At 35.5% G+C, this 19854-nt stretch overlaps 1 protein-coding gene across 1 annotated transcript in view; it reads left to right on the top strand.

Moving 5' to 3' along the window:
* The window catches only part of TEX15 (testis expressed 15, meiosis and synapsis associated), an 88120-nt gene that overhangs the window by 60884 nt on the left and 7382 nt on the right, over positions 1-19854 (top strand). Inside the window, exons 8-9 of the mRNA XM_037741021.1 lie at positions 9138-16450; positions 18454-18512. Coding sequence (XP_037596949.1) covers positions 9138-16450; positions 18454-18512 — 7372 coding nt within the window. The remainder of the gene's footprint in view (positions 1-9137; positions 16451-18453; positions 18513-19854) is intronic.

Raw genomic sequence — 19854 nt, 5'->3', positions numbered from 1 at the left:
CATACTGCAGGTACTTTGCCTCAGTATTAGGTTTGTGTGATTCTTCCCTATTGATATGTGTGACTGTAGTTTATTCATTTTCATGAATGAATGGAGAGAGTATTCCATTGTGCAAATACACTCTACACTATCCTACTGAGGATATTTGGGCACTTTCCAATCTTCTTATTCCAAACAATGCTATTTTAAACATTCTTAAAAGTGTCTCATTGCATATGTGCAAGAATTTTTCCATAGAATATATATTTACGACAGGAATGTTCAACTTAAAGACAACATCAAATGGTTTTCCAAAGTGGTTTGCATCAGAGGACATAATCACTCTATATTCTTGCCAGCACATGTTATGCTTTTTATTTTTGTTTCTGCCAGCCCACTGAGTTTGATGTTATTTCATTGTGGTTTTGATTTGCTTTTCCCTAATTAATGAAGTTGAGGATTTTTGTGTTCTCACCAAACTTAGTGCTGTCAAACTTTTTCAATGTTTTTGCTGCACCTAGTGCATTTTGTTGCTTTTATATTTTGCTTTTCCTCAAATGCTAAATAAGTTAGGCTCTTTTTTGATAGGTATATTGGCCGTTAGTTTTCCACTTTTCTGAAATTTCTGGTCAAATCTTTTATCTACTTTTTCTACTTGAGCTGTTTTTATTTCACTGTTGATTTATAGGAATTATTTTACATATTGGATATTGGGTCAGTTGTATGTGTTGTGAGTGTTTTCTCTGAGTTTGTGTCTTCGTATTCTCATTTTTGTCTGTTTTTTGATGAACACAGAGGTTGTTAATATCAAATAGATCTTTTTATGAAAAGTGCTACTACGTGTGTCTTTCATAAGAATGCTTTTCCTAAGACATGAAGATATTTTTCTATGTTTTTTTTAAACTTTATGGATATGTTTTCCCATTTTTGGTTTATCTACCTGGAAATGACTTTGGTGTGTGAGAGGATTCTTTTAAAGTCCCAATTTATTTTAGTTTACATATGCTTACCCAGTTGCCTTAGGTCAATTTATTGGGGAATCCATTTTCCCCTTATCTATACTGCAATTCCACGTCTGTAATATATCAGTTGGCTGCAGAGATCTCCTGGTGAGTTCTCTTCATCTCTTTGCCTATCCTTTTGCCATGAGCGTCTTGCCTTGATTATTGTTAACTTCATTAAAAAATACTAATACCTGACTTTGTATGAGAGAGAAAAAAATGCTAAAACTGATCTTCATCTTTAAAAAAATTTTTTTTTGTTTTTGTTCCTTTACTGTTCATAGAAATTTTAGAATCAGCTTATCAAGGTCTGCCAACAAATCTATTAGAAGTTTGATTGACATTGATTATATACTAATTTGTGGAAAATTGTCTTCTTTATTGAATTTTCTAATCTGTTAACAATTTCTCCCCATTTCAGTTATCTCTAATGTATTTCAGTTTTATAATTTTCTCTGTAACATCTTACATGTCTTTTATTTATTTATTTGAGATGGCGTTTCACTCTTGTTGCCCAGGCTGGAGTGCAATGGTGCGATTCTCAGCTCACTGCAACCTCCGCCTCCCAGGTTCAAGCAATTCTCCTACCTCAGCCTCCCCAGTAGCTGGGATTACAGGCATGTGCCACCACGCTGAGATAATTTTTTGTATTTTTAGTAGAGACAGGGTTTCACTACATTGGCCAGGCTGGTCTCAAACTCCTGACCTCAGGTAATCCACCCGTCTTGGCCTCCCAAAGTGCTGGGATTATAAATGTGAGCGACCACACCCAGCCTTGTTTTATTTTTAAACGTTTTACATTTTATGCTATTTTAAATGGTAGCTGTTTTATTTTCTATTGTTGATGTATGTCAATTCAGTTGATTTGAAAGTGTAAGATTCAGTTGTTTTTAGTATATTCACAAATATATGCAATCATCACCACAGTTTTGAAACTCAACGTATTTTGTTTTGTTTTTGAGACAGGGTCTCACTCTGTCACCCCGACTGGAGTGCAGTGGCATGACATGGCTTACTGCAATCTCCACCTCCCAAGCTTAAGCACTCTCCTGACTCCACCTCCAGTTGCTAGGGCTACAATGCACCACCACACCTGGCTAATTTTGTATTTTTTTGTAGAGATGAGGCTTCACCATGTTGCCCAGGCTGGTCTTGAACTCCTAAACTCAAGCAATCCACCTGCCTCACCCTCCAAAAGTGCTGGGATTATAGGCATGAGCCACCTCACCCAGCCGAAGCTCACGTTTTAAATTAACTCTGTGCCAGGCACCGTGGCTCACACCTGTAATCCCAGCACTTTGGTAGGCCAAGGCAGGTGGATCACCTGAGGTCAGAAGTTTGAGACCAGCCTGGCCAACATGGTAAAACCCCGTCTCTACTAAAAATACAAAAATTTACCGGGCGTGGTGGCAGGCACCTTATAATCCCAGCTACTTGGGAGGCCAAGGCAGGAGAATCGCTTGAACCCAGGGGTTGGAGGATGCAGTGAGCCGAGATGGCACCCCTTCACTCCAGCCTGGGTGAAACTGTGAAAGAGAGAGACAGAGAGAGAGAGAGAGAGAGAGAGAGAGAGAAGGTGGGGGAGGGAAGGAGGGAGGAAGGAAGGAAGAAGGAAGGAAGGGAGGGAGGGAAGGACTCTGTGCCTTTTAGAAACTATTATATCCCTTTTCCCTCACATTCCCTTATGACCCTCAGCTCTAAGCAACTACTAATGTACTTATTTGCCTAATCTGGGTATTTCATTTAGGTAGAATCATATAATTTTTAGACTTTTTTGTGCCTGTTTTATTTCACTTAACAATGTTTTCACGGTAAATCCATGTTGTAGCATGTATCAGTACTTTATTTCTTTTTTGGAATACTATTTCATTATATAAATACACCATATTGTATTTATCAGTTCATCGACATTTGGGTTGTTTCCAACTTTTGACAATTATAAATAATTCTGCTATGCATGTTTGCATACAAGTTTTCACATGGATATGTGTTTTCATTGCTCTTGAATACAATATATCTAGGAGTGGAATTGCTGATGACTCTGTGCTAACTGATTGAGAAACTGCCAGACTATTTTCTAAAGTGGCCACTCCATTTACATTCACACCAGCAGTATTTCTTTATATCTTTGTCATAACTTATTATCTGACTTTTTGATTATAGCCATCCTAGTGGATGTGAAGTATAGTTTTCAGAATATGAGTTTTGCATTTCTTTTGTTAAGCTTATTTCTAAGTATTTTATTCTTAAATGGAGTTCTTTATTAGTGTATTGTTCATTCCAAATGTACAGAAATATAATTGACTTTTGCGTAATGATAATGTATCCTGCAGCCTTCCTGAACTCACTATTCTAATAGATTTTTTTAGTGGAGTCTTTGGGATTTTCTATATATAGGATCATGTCATCTGTAAATAGAGAGTTTTACTTTTTGCTTTCCAATTTTTTTTTTTTTTTTTTTTTTTTGCCTGATTGGCCTGGCTAAGTACCTCCAGTAAGAGAAGTGGTGAGAGCAGACATCTTTGTCTGTGTTCCTGAATTTAGGCAGAAAGCATCCAGTCTTTTACCAGGAAGTATGATGTCAGTCGTAGGGGTTTTATGGAAGCTCTTTATCACGTTGAGGAAATTTGATTCTTTTTTTGGTTTATAGAGAATTTTTAGACTGTTGGATTTTCTCAAGTGTTTAGATGATTGTGTGGGTTTTTTGTTTGTTTTTATTGATGTAATATATTACATTAATTGATTTTCAGATGTTAACATTACATTCCTTGCATCCCCTTTAGTCATTTTGTATAATTCATTTTACATGTTCCTGGAATCAGTTTGCCGCAATTTTATTGGGGATTTTTGTGTCCATATTTATAAGAAATATTGGTCTGTCTTTTTAGTGATGTCTTTGTCTGGTTTTGGTGGCAGGGAAATATTGTTCCATATAATGAGTTGGGAAGTATTCTATTCTCTCCTCTTTTATTTTTTGGAATAATGTATGAAGAATTGGTATTATTTCTTCTTTAAACATTTGGTAGACTTCATTAAAGAAGCCATCTGGGATTAGGTTTTTCTTTGTGGGTAGTATTCAATTACTAATTCAGTTTCTTCACTTACTGTAGGTCTGTTGTTATTTTCTGTTTCCTGCATCACTTTCAGTAGCTTGTTTTTCTTGAAAATTGTCCATTTCATTTCAGTTACCTAATTTATTGGCATACATTTGTTTATAGTATTCCTTTCATAGTCTTTTTATTTCTGTCAGTAGTAATGTCCTGGACCTCTTTCATTTCTGAGTTTACTGGTTTGAGTCTTTTTGTTGTTGTTGTTCAGTCTGGCTAAAGATTTGTCAATTTTGTTGCTTTTCTTTTTCTTCAAAGAACCAATTTTGGTTTTACTCTTTTTGCTATTATTCTATTCTCTATTTCATTAATTTTTTCTCAATTTTTTTTTATTTGCATTAGGTTTAGTTTGCTATTTTATGTGTGTGTGTGTCTTAAGGTGAAAGATTAGGTTATGATTTCAGATATTTCTTCTTTGTTGATATAGGTCTTTATAGCTATAAATTTCTAGAAGCAACTACTTTAGCTGTGTCCCATGACATACGTTATGTTGTAATTTTCATTTATCTTAAATTTACCTTCTAATTTCCCTTTTGACTTATTATTTAATTCATTGGTTTTTCCCACAGAAGAAACATAGTCTATTTGCAAATATCCAAAAATTTTTTGTTATTAATACCTGTTTTATTCCATTGTAGTTGGAAAACAGTTTGTATTATCTTTTTCCTTTAAGTTTGTTGAGGTTTGTTATATAATCTAGCAGATAGGCTTTCCTGGAGAATGATCCATGTGCAACTGAAAAGAATGTACAGTAGCCCTTCAGTATCTTTTGGGGAGGATTTGTTCCAGGACCTTCCATGGATACCAAAATTTGTGGATGCTCAAATTCCTTATACAGACTGGCTCAATATTTGCATGTAACCTACATATATCCTCTCATATACTTTAAATTATCTCTATATTACTTATAATACCAATACTATATTTGTGCTGCATAGTTATTATACTGTTATTTGTATTATTTTTTGTTATTATATTGTTATTTTGTTGTGTTTTTATTTTAATTTTTCACCCATGGTTGGCTGAATCTATGGATTTGGAACCCACCAGTACAGAGGGCCAACTATACTATATTCTGCTGTTTCCAAGCAAGGTGTTCCTTGGTTTATAGTTTGTTCAAGTGTTCTGTTTCCTTGATGATTTTCTACGTAGTTGTTCTGTCCACATTTCCCCTCAGTCAGAAGTGCTTATATTAGAGACAATAGATAGGGACCTTTCCCCACTTCTGCAGCCCATCCCCACCATATAGTAGCTTATTACTTTAATCAAATGATGATACCTTTCAGGGTGATGAACTTTAGAGAATACCTTTATTATGCCCAAAATCAAAGCCACATGTGTTGGCTATCAGCATACTCCTCTCCCTCTGGAGTACACCAGACCTATACAACCTAATACAGTAGCCACTAGTCACATGTGGCTCTTCAAATTTAAATTAGTTAAAATTAAATAAAATTATAAATTCAGTTTATCAGTCACACCAGGCATATTTCAATGCTCATTAACCACATGTGTGACATTTCTGTCATCACTGAATATATGGTACTAATAACTGTTTGGTAGTGTACTTTATTGATTGTAATATGGTTTGGTTCGTTTCCTTATTTTATTGACGATGTTAGATTTGTTGGGGATTTTTTCTTACTACTTTTTTATTTTAATTTTTTTATTTCCATAGGTTTTTGGGGAAACAGATGGTATTTGGTTGCATGAGTAATTTCTTTAGTGGTGATTTGTGAGATTTTGGTGCACCCGAGATGCTGGATATGTTCTACAATTTTTGTCATTTGATGAGAATGCCAAAAAAAGGGAATAAAGTAAAAATGCCATTATCAAGTTTAAAGAGATAGTACAATGTAGTGATTATGGTTCTACTGTTTATAAACTGTGTGATTCTAGGCACATTACTCTTTTTTAATACATATATACCATCTCAATGGCCAACAAATTACTCTTAATTTCGCTTTCTCATCAATAAAATGGAAATGTTATTGAGATTAAATTAGGCTGGGCTCTGTGGCTCACGCCTATGATACCAGCACTTTGGGAGGACAAGGCAGGTGGATTATGAAGTCAGGAGTTCAAGACCAGCCTGACCAACATGGTGAAACCCCATGTCTAATAAAAATACAAAAATTAGCCAGGTATGGTGGCACACAGCTGTAATCCCAGCTACTCAGGAGGCTGAGGCAGGAGAATCACTTGAACCCGGGAGGCGGAGGATGCAGTAAGCTGAGATCACGACACTGCACTCCACCCTGGGTGACAGAGTAAGACTCTGTCTCAAAAAAGATTAAATTAATGTACATCAGGCACTTAAAACAGGACCTAGCATCCATATTAAGCATTTTATAAGTTATTATTAACATGTGTATGTTAATATGCATTTGTCACACATTTGTAAAAGTGAAATTATTAAATCTAAGTTATTAGGTTTTTTGGTTGGTTTGTTTTGAGACAGGGTCTTGCTGTGTCACCCAGGCTGGAGTACAGTGGCGCCATCTCGGCTCACTGCAACCTCTGCCTCTTGGGTTCAAGCAATCCTCCCACCTCAGCCTCTCAAGTAGGTGGGACCATAGGCAATGCCCCACCATGCCCGGCTAATTTTTGTATTTTTGGTAGAGATGGGGCTTCACCACGTTGGCCAGGCTAGCCTCAAACTCCTGACCTCAGGAGATCTGCCCACCTCAGCCTCCCAAAGTGCTGGGATTACAGGTGTGAGCCACTGTGCCCGGCCTAAATTTAAGTAATTAGGTTTTTTCCCCCACATTAGTATATATTAATCCATCTTTTTTTTTCCTGAGATAGAGTCTCACTCTGTCGCCCAGGCTGGAGTGCAGTGGCGCAATCTCAGCTCACTGCAACCTCTGCATCCCAGGTTCAAGTGATTCTCCTGCCTCAGCCTCCTGAGTAGCTGGGACTGCAGGTGTGTGCCACCACACCCGGCTTTTTTGAAATTTTAGTAGAGACAGGGTTTCACCATGTTGGTGCCAAAGTGCTGGGATTACAGGCATGAGCCACCTCGCCTGGCCATATTAATCCATCTTAATCTTTGTAATAGCTGCATAACATTCTGTCTTCTAGAACATATGTTATAACGTATGCTCATAGTAATTATTATCATTTTTGATATGTCATTCATTTAATGTCTCATGTAGATGTATAATTAGGTTTCTAGCTTTCAGCTGTCTTGGATTATTTTACTGAAAATTCTTATCCATAGAACTTTGGGTATATGCAAGTTTATCAGAATAGTAAATGAGTAAGAGTAGATTTGCTATGAATATAGATGATTACATATACATACCAACATACTGATGAATACTGTCAGCTTGTTTTCTCAGAAATTTGTACCAATTTATACTCCCATGAACCATAATAAAAAGTACTTACATTTGTATATTATTAATCATCTTTTCAAATTTTTGCCAGTTTAAAAATTTTTTTAAATGGATCTTATTGCTTATTTAGTGAGGTTGAGGCATCTTTTTGTGTTTGTTGACAGCTTTAACCATTTTGATCTTTGAGTGTTGTTGTTTATCATGCATTTTGACCTATTATTAATTTTTATGTAATTGACATGTTTTACTATGTTTTCTGATTTTCAGTCATGGTTTAATCATATGCCAAGATTACAAAAATATCCATTCATGTTTTTCTCTAGTACTTTTCTGGGTTTTTTTAAATAGTGAATTTTATTTTGATTGGCATAAGGTAGCGTAGGAATCTACATTTCCATTTTCTTCTCCACTATACTCCTCACTGTTAAGAATTGCATCTCTTCATATGTGGTTATATTTCCATGATAGCTTACCATAAGTAGTAAAATCACAAATGGTTGTAGAATTTATAGAGCATAGCTCTCTTACTGTGAAAAAGAACCTTACAGTACTCCTCAGTGACATGATAACTTCATATATTTTATACATCTCACAAGCAATTTCTCATGAATTACTGTTTTAATAAATGTATGTTTAGGGTGTTAGTTAGCTATGAATGTTTTATGAACATTTATGAGAAATTATTATTTGTTTAATTTGCATTTCTGTAAGTTCCTTCATCATTACATGAGGTTTCTTAGGAAATTTTAGGAATAATTGTTTATAAATGATTTTCAAAGTTTGCTTTTATTTTCCAGTTTTTTATTTATGTGTGTGTGTGTGTGTGTATATATATATATATATATTATTTGCAGGACTATTTATTTCACTGCAAAAGAGGAAGCAGTTTGCTTTGGTTCCTGGGAAAGATTTTATGGAACTTTTTGGATTTTTCTTTCCCTATTTTTCCACCTCATTCCCCTTTCCTTTTTTTTCTCCCATGGTAGAGGGGAAAGAAGCAAGGTAACAGTAGATAGAGGGAGATTATTTTGCCTTCTTATATGTAGATGCTGTTATTAAATATCTGAATAAAGAAAATTAATATAAGAAAGCTGTTGTCTATTGGAAAAATGTTTTTATTCCTATTTAGTTTTTTTCTTTTCCCCTCCCACCAAGATGGAGTCTTGCTCTCTTGGCCAGGCTAGAATGTAGTGGTACCATCTCAGCTCACTACAACTGTGTCTTCCAGGTTCAAGCGATTCTTCTGCCTCAGCCTCCTGAGTAGCTGAGATTACAGGCACCCGCCACCACATCTGGCCATATATATATATGTATTTTTAGTAGAGACAGGATTTCACCATGTTGGCCAGGCTGGTCTCGAACTCCTGACCTCATGATCCACCTGCCTGGGTCTCTCACAGTGCTAGGATTACAAGCATGAGCCACCATGCCTGGCCCCCATTTAGTTTTTTTCTATTATTTGTCAGAATTTAATTTTTATGGCTTTATTAAGGTTTCTAGACTAGGAGAATTTCATACTACATCATTTATATTTTATTCATTTGTTAATCATCCTCTTCTCTCTTTGCTTTTTCTGTTGAAAACACATTTTAATCATCATTAGGTTATTAGCTGAACTTTCCATTAAAATCACTCAACAAGTGTACCTGTATTAATAGTTGTCTATAGAAACACTTTTTTTTTTCAAATTTGTCTTATTATTTCCACAGAAAGGACGTGCTCCCTGAATAACTGTACAGTGGCCAAAAGAATTGGAAAAGGAAAAGATGCTACTGTCATCTTTGAGCATTTCAAGAAGCCTGTAGATCCATTTGTTCAAGAAAACTGTTTATACAGTGCACCAAATTCAGAGATAAACCATTCCAACTCAAATATTTCTAACTCCTGTGGAAATGTACAAAATGGAAACATTTCTATACCTGAAACATACAGTGGACAGACAGAGCACAATTTAGTAGAAATTAGAGACACTTCTCAAGTACCCGCACATGATTCAGATATTTCACTTACGCCCAGTGATGCCAACGCAAGTGTTAATGGTGACTTTGTGTTAAATTGGACAAGTCTTAAAAATATTTTAAGTGGTCTTAATGCTGCTTTTCCTCTTCACAACAATACTGGCTCAAGCACAGTTACTACTTCAAAGTTCATCAAAGACCCAAGACTGATGAGGAGAGAAGAAAGTACGGGAGGACAGAGTAATAGTGCAGGCTTAAATGAGATTTTGCAATTTGAGAAGAGTTTAGATTATGTTAATTCAGAAATAAACCTGTCATCTACACGGTCTAATTCTGCCTCTTCCTCAGAAGTTGTCCTTGGTGATCATGCTGTTTTTACTAATTGTTTGGATGCTCCTTGCTTTAACATTTCTGTTGATGATTCACAATCTTGGGCTCACAACATAGGCTCTGAGGACTATGATTGTATACCTCCCGATAAAGTTACCATGGCAGGACAATGTAAGGACCAAGGCAATTTTTCCTTCCCAATTTCTGTGTCAAATGTAGTGTCAGAGGTTAAGAATCAAAACCACAGTGAGGAGAAGGCTCAGAGAGCCCAACAGGAGTCGGTTAATGCTTATACAAAAGAGTACAATAGTCACATTTCTCAGAAATTGCAGTCTTCTAATTTGAAAACCATTTATCAGACTGGTTACCAAATGTCTACAATTTTTCCACTCCAAAAGAAAGTAAGCATTGATGAATACCTTCAAAATACTAGAAAGATGAAAAACTTCACTGACATGGAAGACAATTCCAAACATGAAGAAAAGCAAACGTCGAGGAAAAAAATTGAGAATGATTTCAGTAATGAAACAAAAATCAGTCCAATAGATAATTACATTGTTTTGCACCAAGAATATAAAGAGAGTGAGTGTCATAATTATTTTGGGGAAAACTGTGATAAAACATTAATTACTCAAGAGTTAGAAATACCAAAATCTTCTACATCTACCATAAAGGATAAGGATGAACTAGATCATCCAGCATTGAAATGGCAAGTTACTCCAAGTTTAGAGAGCCTGTCACAAAAGTATCCTCAACACTTTGTGGAGAATGAGGATAACATTCATACAAATTTAGCCGTTGCTCAAAAGCTAATGGAACTGAAATTGGGGAAAATAAATCAAAATTGTGCTAGCATTGTAACTGAAGCGTTCCAGAAACCAAAAGACGTACCCCAGGCCAAAGAACCACTCATTGATAGAGTTATTTCATCTTACAACATAGAAACAGCCCATGACGATTCAAATTGCAACATAACTAGAGAACATGTATGTATCTATAGGAAAAATGAACCAGTGTCATTAGAGAACAGTCAGAGAGACTATAAAGAAACGGCTTATGTTGAAGATAAAGGTCAGGATCATAGTCTGTTCTGTAACTCACGGTTAAACAATAATATAGGCCTGAATGTTAATTTCAAAGAACAAAGAGATAATTATAAAGAAAACGAAAAGGAGGCTAAAGAGAATAATCCTTCATCTGAAGAAAACAACCTAGAGAATATATATGGAGACGAAAAGCCTGGTTCTCACACAAATGAAAATTTCGGCATTATAGATGAAAAGGAGGAGAACAAAAATTACAATATAGAAATTTTGAGTTCTGAAGAATTTTCTACTACATTTAACTTGATTTGCAGAGAAAAGTATGTATCACCCAAAACTGCATTTTTAGAGAGTGAAGAAGATACCATTAGTGCCATGACACAAAAAGATACTGAAAATACTGGAAGAAGTATAGAGCACTTGGCTTCCACAACATTTCCTGAAATTGCAAGTTCTTCAGTGTGTGTAGCCTCAAATGCTGCAGTACAGATAGCTAGTGCTACTATCCCTGCATTAATCACAAACAATGAAGATGACCAAATATACCAGTTTAAAGAAACTTGTTCTTCTGAAAGTCCAGATTTTGGTTTGTTAGTAAAACATAGGGTTTCTGGTTGTGAAATTGATATGGATAAAAATAAATTACAAGAATCATTTCATCAATCAATAAATGAAAACTTAGTTCTTCAAAGTATTGAATTGGAAAGTGAAATTGAAATAGAATTAGAAGATTGTGATGATGCTTTTGTATTTCAACTAGACACACATAGCCATGAAAATATGCTCTGTGAAGAATTTGTGACCTCATATAAGGCTCTGAAGTCTCGCATCACTTGGGAAGGTCTGTTAGCACTTGATAATGGGGAGATAGAAGTTTTGGAAGGCACCACAGGAAGGGAGAATAGTGATCAGCAGTATTCTAAGGAAAGTAACTATTTTTATTCCTCTGCACAAAACAATGAAACAGAGCTTCCCAGCCCAATTTTACTTCCAGATCTACAAATTAGAATCACTAATATATTTAGGCCAGGATTCAGCCCCACAGCTGACTGCCTTGCATTGAAAGATAATTTTTGCACACATATAATTGATGCCACAAAACTGGAAATAAATAAGGAAGATGAAGAAACTCTAGGATTTGGCATTTATTCCCAGCCTTCTGGTGAAAATACAGATTATCCTTGTGAAGATAAAGTTGGTAATATAAGGCAAGAATCAGGACTAGTGAGTAAAGCTGAAATCTCCCTTTCTTTTGACTTCAGTAATAATACAGATGTGAATCATATGTCTGAAAATCAAAACAGTGAATCTTTATTTACTGAACCTTCTAATGTCACAGCAATAGATGATGGAAGCGGATCTTTCTCTACAAAATCAAAAACTGTATATAATGATACCAAAAATAACAAGGAGGTAGAATCAAGAAGTAACAAAAGGAAGCTATATACATCTTCCAGGGATCAGAACATATCACATAAAGATTTAAGATGGCATGAAATTTGTGGGAGGAAGAGGAGGCGGACCAGTCAAGACTCATCTGAGTGTTTTTCTTCATTATCCCAAGGACGAATAAAAACATTTTCACAGTCGGAAAAGCACATTAAGAGCGTCCTAGATATCCTAAGAGGTGAAGCATCTTTATGTAAAAGTAAACGTCTTTCCAGAAAACTAGACAAAGCAGTTATTCACTTAAAAAAAGCTCATAGAAGAGTTCATACATCTTTGCAGCTTATAGCTAAAGTAGGAGAAAAAGGAAGGGGCCCATTACCAAAATCATATGCAATAATATGCAATGATTTTTGGGAAAGTTGTGACCTTCAAGGTTATAGTTCTCTGTCTCAAAGAAGATATTATTCTACTAAGTATTTTTTGTCAAAAAGAAAATATGACAAGCAGAAAAAGAAAAGAGCTCTAAAAGCTGATATTTCTAAATCATTAACCCATGTGTCAAAGTACAAGTCTTACAAAACAAGTAGAGGGAAAAAGTGCCTTTCCAGGAAAAGAATGGCTAGCAGTGTCTCAAACAGTCACCCCATTATTCACATGGGAGAATTTAGTAATCAAGAACACCCTGAATCACAGTTGCCTGTATCCTCCACATCTCAAATTACAAGTCAGTCAGTTTATTATAATAGCAGTGTTAGCAATCCAAGTTTATCAGAAGAGCATCAGCTCTTTTCTGGAAAAACTAGATCTCTGTTTTCCCCAAACCACTCAGATGAGAAACTAATTGAAAAAGAAAATCAAATTGATACAGAATTTTTATCTAGCATTAGTAACTATGAAAAGCTTGAGAACCATTCAGCAAATCATAAAGATGCAACTAAAGAAAACTGTTGTAAGATTAATGAAGTAATAAATGAAAGTAATTCCATATCTTCAAGTTGCATAAAAGAAAACAACATAGATTATAGTACAGGCAACGATTATGATGCAATTTGCATAGATCACACAAAGGTGAAAACTGACGTACTTATTTCAGTCTTAGATTCAAACATGGAGCACTTTTTAAATGCTGATCTCTACCAACAAAATAACCTTATTTTATCTGATTGTAAAAGAAACCTGGAAGTAAATTTTCCTATAGAAAAGTGTACAGTTCCTATTGAGAGATCCAAACAAAACATTATTACAGGAAACTTCCTTATGGACCCATTAAACCTGACCTTGATAGCAAGTAAAAAGTACAGTATTCCTCAATTGTTATCAGCTGCTGCAGTGACAGATAGTGAGGGAGAATCTTCAAAATCTTACTTGGATAAGCAGAGAATTCTTACTATAGATTCTTTTGCAGCATCCACTACTGTATCAAACTGTGAGCAGAGCTGTAGAGGAAAGGAGCTTCTAAAGACAGAACAGTGCTCTTCAGGTAATTGCCTCCATACAAATGGGAATGAAACAAATGTCACTGAGAATTATGAGTTGGATGTAACATCAGTAACTGAAGAAAGTAAAAGTTATGGGGAAAATGTAGTGAAATTATCTTCCAGTGATAGTTCTCTGCTTTTAAAAGATAATGTGAAGGGCCCTTCTTCAGAAACATGTACTGTAAAGAAAGACACTGAGGACAGAATAATGCAGAAAGTTAAACAAGCAGAAAAAGCAAAAGATTCTGTTTACAAAAGCATGACTGAAGGATCAACTGTTAAGACTGAGTACAAAAATCAAAAGAATCAGATCTCAGAAGAATCCTGCTTAAGTGAGAAAATGATTAAAACTAACTTGATTGATTCCCATCTAAGCACTGAAAATACTACTACTGAGTCAGTCTCCTTGAAGAACGCAGTTTCTAATCCACTTAACAAAAGAGAGAAGAAAGGGGAAATTAAAGTTAGTAATGTCTCTCAGTCTGACTTGACATTACATTCAGAATTAGTCTGTATTTCCAAACCAGAGATTCTAGGAGTTAATCATATGCCTGTTTTACCTGCCCACTCTGAAACCTGTGAAGTCACTACTTTTCTGAAGAAACCTACATCATATGTGAGTGAATTTAAAGACAAACATTCCTCAGCTAATCATATGGACATTATAGCTCAAATGTCTCAAATTTTGCAGAGGGCAGATGAAGCAGCATCTTTGCAGATTCTACAGGAAGAAACTAAGGTTTGTCTAAATATCCTCCCTTTATTTGTGGAAGCTTTTGAAAGAAAGCAAGAATGTTCAGTTGAACAAATCCTGATTTCAAGAGAACTGTTAGTAGACCAAAACCTGTGGAATAATTGGAAACACACATTAAAACCATGTGCTGTTGACACGTTGGTAGAACTTCAAATGATGATGGAAACAATTCAATTCATTGAAAACAAAAAAAGGCGCTTAGAAGGTAAACCAACATTCCGAAGCTTGCTTTGGTATGATGAGACACTGTACGCTGAGCTTCTTGGAAAACCACGTGGATTTCAACAGCAGTCTAATTTCTATCCTGGTTTTCAAGGAAGGTTAAAATACGATGCATTCTGTGAGTTACAGACTTATCATGATCAATTAGTTGAATTGCTCGAAGAAACAGAAAGGGAAAAGAATTCATACTACGCATTCTTAAAGTACAAGCGACAGGTTAATGAATGTGAAGCCATAATGAAGCATTGTTCCGATTGCTTTGACTTTTCTCTTTCTGTTCCATTTACTTGTGGAGTTAACTTTGGAGATAGTTTAGAAGACCTGGAAATCTTAAGAAAAAGTACTTTAAAGTTGATCAGTGTACATGGGGACTCTCCTAAAGTTCATTCATATCCAGGAAAACAGGACCATCTGTGGATTATCATAGAAATTATCTCCTCAAAGATTAATTTTATCAAGAACAATGAGGTAGTATGTATTAAAATATCTCTTTATGGTCTGGAACATATCTTTTTTGATGCTGCAAAAAATCTTGTTTGGAAAGAGAGAGGACAGCCTTTCAGCAAAAACTCACCAAAAAAGGATGAAGAGGGACTACTCACAGTGAATAAATATGCTTTTTCTAAGTTGCAGAAGATATATGATAATTTGTCTAAAGATTTAAACAGTGAACCAATTTCCAGTATTGGGCTTGAGGATACTATAATTGCTTCCAGAAATCATCCAATAAACAAAGCAACAATTAGCATAGAAAATTGTAAGTTTAACAGTACTTTGCTTTCACACCCAGATATTTGTTGTATTAGTGAAATATTGGATCAAGCTGAATTTGCAGACCTTAAAAAATTACAGGATCTCACCTTGAGATGTACAGATCACTTAGAAATTTTAAAAAAATACTTTCAGATACTGCAAGATGATAACATAGATAATATTTTTATCACAGAAGAAAATGTTTTAGATATGGTAAAAAACCACAGCCATGCAGCTATAATTTTAAAGCCTGAATCTATTGAAATGTATATTGAAATCGTCATGGTCTCAGAAACAATTCACTTTCTTAAAAATTCAATAGCAAAGAAACTAGACAAACAGAGGTTTCGAGGTATGCTTTGGTTTGATTTGTCACTTCTTCCTGAGCTGGTTCAATGCCAAGAAAAAATGGCTTCTTTTTCATTTCTTAAAGAGAACTCAACAGATGTTTGCCTTTGGAAAGTGATAGAGACTGCTATTTCTGAACTTAAGAAAGATCTGGATATTATCTACAAATATAATGAAGCTGTTAATTGCTCATATGCTCTTCATTTGATCTCAAGAGAGCTTCAAGAACTTTCAGAAATAAAAAAGCTTCTGAAGAAGTCCGAGTATCCCACTTCCACATATGTTGAATTTGTGCCATGTATAGCATCCATAAATTATGGAAGCACTATTACGGAGTTAGAATACAACTACAATCAATTTTCTACACTGCTGAAGAATATAATGTCTGCCCCTAGGAAAGATTTAGGAAAAATGGCCCATATTATGAAAGTCATGAAAACAATTGAACATATGAAGATTATATGTGCTAAAAATGCTGAATTAACCATTTCCTTTATTCTATGCCAAATGCTGTGTAACAGAAGGAAGATTTTACAGCTGAAGAGAAGAGAAAAATTGATTGTTCATGTTGTAAAACCTGAGGAAAATATCAATAAGTCTAGTATTTCTATAATGATTCCCCCAATATCAGAGTGCTTAATCAAAAACATTTCAAAGTCCTCTAAACAACGACCTAGCAGCGCAGACAAATGTGAAGACTCTCAAGAACAACAGAAAAATACTGTTTCCAGTTGTAAAAAGCTAAAGGTATGAATGTTTTAAACAAAACTTTTGTAAGTATTCTTTTTGAAAACAAGTTTACTCATTAAGCAAACAAGTAGTTTGCAGAATTCTAAAAGTTGAGAATGGTGTATTGTCTGGCAAAATAATTTACTAACTATAATATTGAATTAAACTATTCATGTTATCTATAAGATGATACATATATAGATGATACCTTGAAAATGTCTACTTTTTAAACATAAATGTTTTAACTTAGAAATAATCTTTTGGAAGCATGTAAATTTTAATAGCTTCTTAAGGGAGAGTTCAATATTATGAATACTAAGTGAATGACCAATATTTACTGTGTAGCTTCAACATAACAAGCCTATGCCCAGTGTAGTGAATATTAAAAACTGGCTAACAAAGTCTGTCTTCTTGACCATTATCATCTGAATGGAGAAATAGGACAAATATTTTTCAAGAGATAATTATCAAGGAGTTAAAAGTTCTATGTTAAATACATTTTAACAAATTGTCTATAGCATTTAATATGTACTTGCACTGATTTATTTTATACAAAATCCCTTATGATGTATGTCCTATTATCTTAAAGATAAGGAAATTGGGACATAGAGGAAATGAGTATCCCGAGGTCACAGAGTTTAGTAAATGGGAGCACCCAGCTCTAAAGAAGGCAGTCTGGCCTCCAAATCCCTTACTGACAGTTGTCCCAGCTCTGCTCAAAGAGGTTTATCTTACAACTGTTCAAGACTTCTTAGTTCAGAATTATAGAAAAGAAACCTATATGCAGCTGGGCGCAATAGCTCCCGCCTGTAATCCCAGCACTTCGGGAGGCCAAGGGGGGCAGATTGCTTGACTCCAGGAGTTTAAGACACCTGGGCAACACGGTAAGACCTTGTCTGTACTAAAAATACCAAAAAAGCTGGACGTGGGATGGCATACACCTGTAGTCCCAGCTACTTGGGAGGTCGAAGTAGGAGGATTGCTTGAGGACAGAGGCAGAGGTTGCAGTGAGCTGAGATTACACCACTACAGTTCAAACTGGGTGACGGAGTAAGACTCTGTTTCAATAAAAAAATATATTTGTAGTCTGGAACAATTTAACTTAGTGGGTAAGAATAATCTATGGGTAGTGAAGTTTATTTTAGATTATGGAATGTCTTAAAACTAAGGAGTTTGAACTTCATTCCGTACACATTGAAGCATACTCTCATATGAAATGTTTTTTCCAATGGCGTAATGGATAGATTCTGAGTATATAAGTCATATACATCTTCTATAGAAGTATTTGTAGTAGTAAGTAGTAGTACTGTATATAGTAGTACTATATACTTACAGTGATAAGTTAGTCATAGCTTAGAAAAAGGTATTAGAAAGGAAAATTCATATTTGACAGACATGACTTGAAGAACTGATGGTGCTTAGCAACTGGTTTACAAGAAAGGGCATAAAAGAGGGAGGAAGCAGTCATAAATGGACTTCAAAATTAGTTTTAAGGACCAGGTACCATGGCTTATGCCTATAATCCACTTTGGGAGGCTGAGGCAGGTGAATCACCTGAGGTCAGGAGTTTGAGACCAGCCTGGCCAACATAGTGAAACCCGATTTCTACTAAAAATATAAAAATCAGCTGGATGTGGTAGCGGGCACCTTTAGTCCCCACTACTTGGGAGGCTGAGGCAGGAGAATCGCTTTAACCAAGGAGGTGGAGGTTTTAGTGAGCCGAGATTGCACCACTGCACTCCAGCCTGGGTGACAGAGCAAGACTGTATCTCGAAAAAAAAAAAAAAGATGTGAGGATAAGAATTATGTTGCAAATTTCTTTTCTTAAAAGTTACTCCAAACACATGTGAAATATGGGAAGTCTAGGAGAGTCACTGCTTTCTGCAGGAAGGTGATAATTAATGAGTCTAACTTCAGATGTCAGAACAAGAAATTACAAATATCTAATATTGAAATAATAATAATTTGTATTATAGTTTGTCATCACTAATGTAGATTTTCTTTGTATCTTTTAAACACAGGTGGACATGAAAGATGTCACAAAAATCAGCAGAGAAAAGGCAACTTTCAAGCATCCAAGGTAGGAGTTGCCATCAGCCCTATGTGAAAAAAAATGAACAAAATTGGGCAAATACAAAACAACTAGAATAAACTAATTGTTTATGTATAATGCCATTGGATCATACATATAACTTAAGGGATAAGAGTAAGCTACGAAAAAAGAAGTTTGTTTGAAATTATACAGTTTCTGAAATTCAGCCTAAGGAGTTTGAACTTCATTCTGTAAGTATTAAAGGCTAAAGTCATGTGAAATGTGTTTTTTCATTGACTTAAAAGTTAAATAAGTTTTTTCAGTGATTTAATACATTCTGAGTATTGTTAGAAGTAACTCAGCCAAGGCTTAGAAAAGGGTCATTGTTTCACAGAATAAGAAAGAAAAATTAATATCTGATAGACAATACTTAAAGAATTGATAGGGCTTAGTAACTGGTTTACTAAAAAAGGACTTTTAAAACAAAAAAAGGGACTTTTAAAAATAGGACAAGTGATAAGATTATTATTATTATTATTATTATTTTTAGATAGTGTCTTGCTCTGACACCAGGCTGGCGTGCAGTGGTGCAATCTCGGCTCACTGCAACCTCCACCTCCCAGGTTCAAGCCTCTCCTGGCTCAGCCTCCCGAGTAGCTGAGACTACAGGGGTGCACCACAACACCCAGCTAATTTTTGTATTTTTTAGTAGAGACAGAGTTTCACCATGTTAGTTAGGATGGTCTTGGTCTCTTGACCTTCTGTTCCGCCCACCTCGGCCTCCCAAAGTGCTGGGATTACAGGCGTGAGCCACTGTGCCCGGCCTACTTTTTTTTTTTAACTTGTGCATTTTGAAGAACAGGAGATTTCAAAATTGCCATTTTAATGAGAACCTACATCATCATCAACTCCCATATAATACTTTGAGTTCTCAGAAAATATAATTTTGATTTTAATTATGTTTCTAGTGACGTTTCAGTGGGGACGAATTCAGTAAAATATGGGGCTTTTAGTTTCTTGAATAAAATATAGGAATTCCAGGACAAAGATTAATTCCTCTTGACTATAGAGAAATAGTACTTCTTTTCCCATCTCAACATATTTCCTCATATAATTTAAGCATTTCATAAAGCACCAAAAAATATAATTACGGGCCAGGTGCGGTGGCTTACGCCTGTAATCCCTGCAGTTTGGGAGGCCGAGGCAGGTGCATCACCTTAGGTCAGGAGATTGAGACCAACCTGACCAACATGGTGAAACCCCATCTCTACTGAAAATACAAAAATTATCCAGGCGCGGTGGCAGGCGCCTGTAATCCCAGCTACTTGGGAGGCTGAGGCAGGAGAATCACTTGAACCCGGGAGGCGGAGGTTACAGTGAGCCAACATGG

This window comes from Cebus imitator, unplaced genomic scaffold (genome assembly GCF_001604975.1).
Source record: "Cebus imitator isolate Cc_AM_T3 unplaced genomic scaffold, Cebus_imitator-1.0 Scaffold5, whole genome shotgun sequence".
Lineage (NCBI taxonomy): Eukaryota > Metazoa > Chordata > Mammalia > Primates > Cebidae > Cebus > Cebus imitator.
Note: the sequence above shows the minus strand (reverse complement) of the source record. Positions and strands in the feature narration are given on the sequence as shown.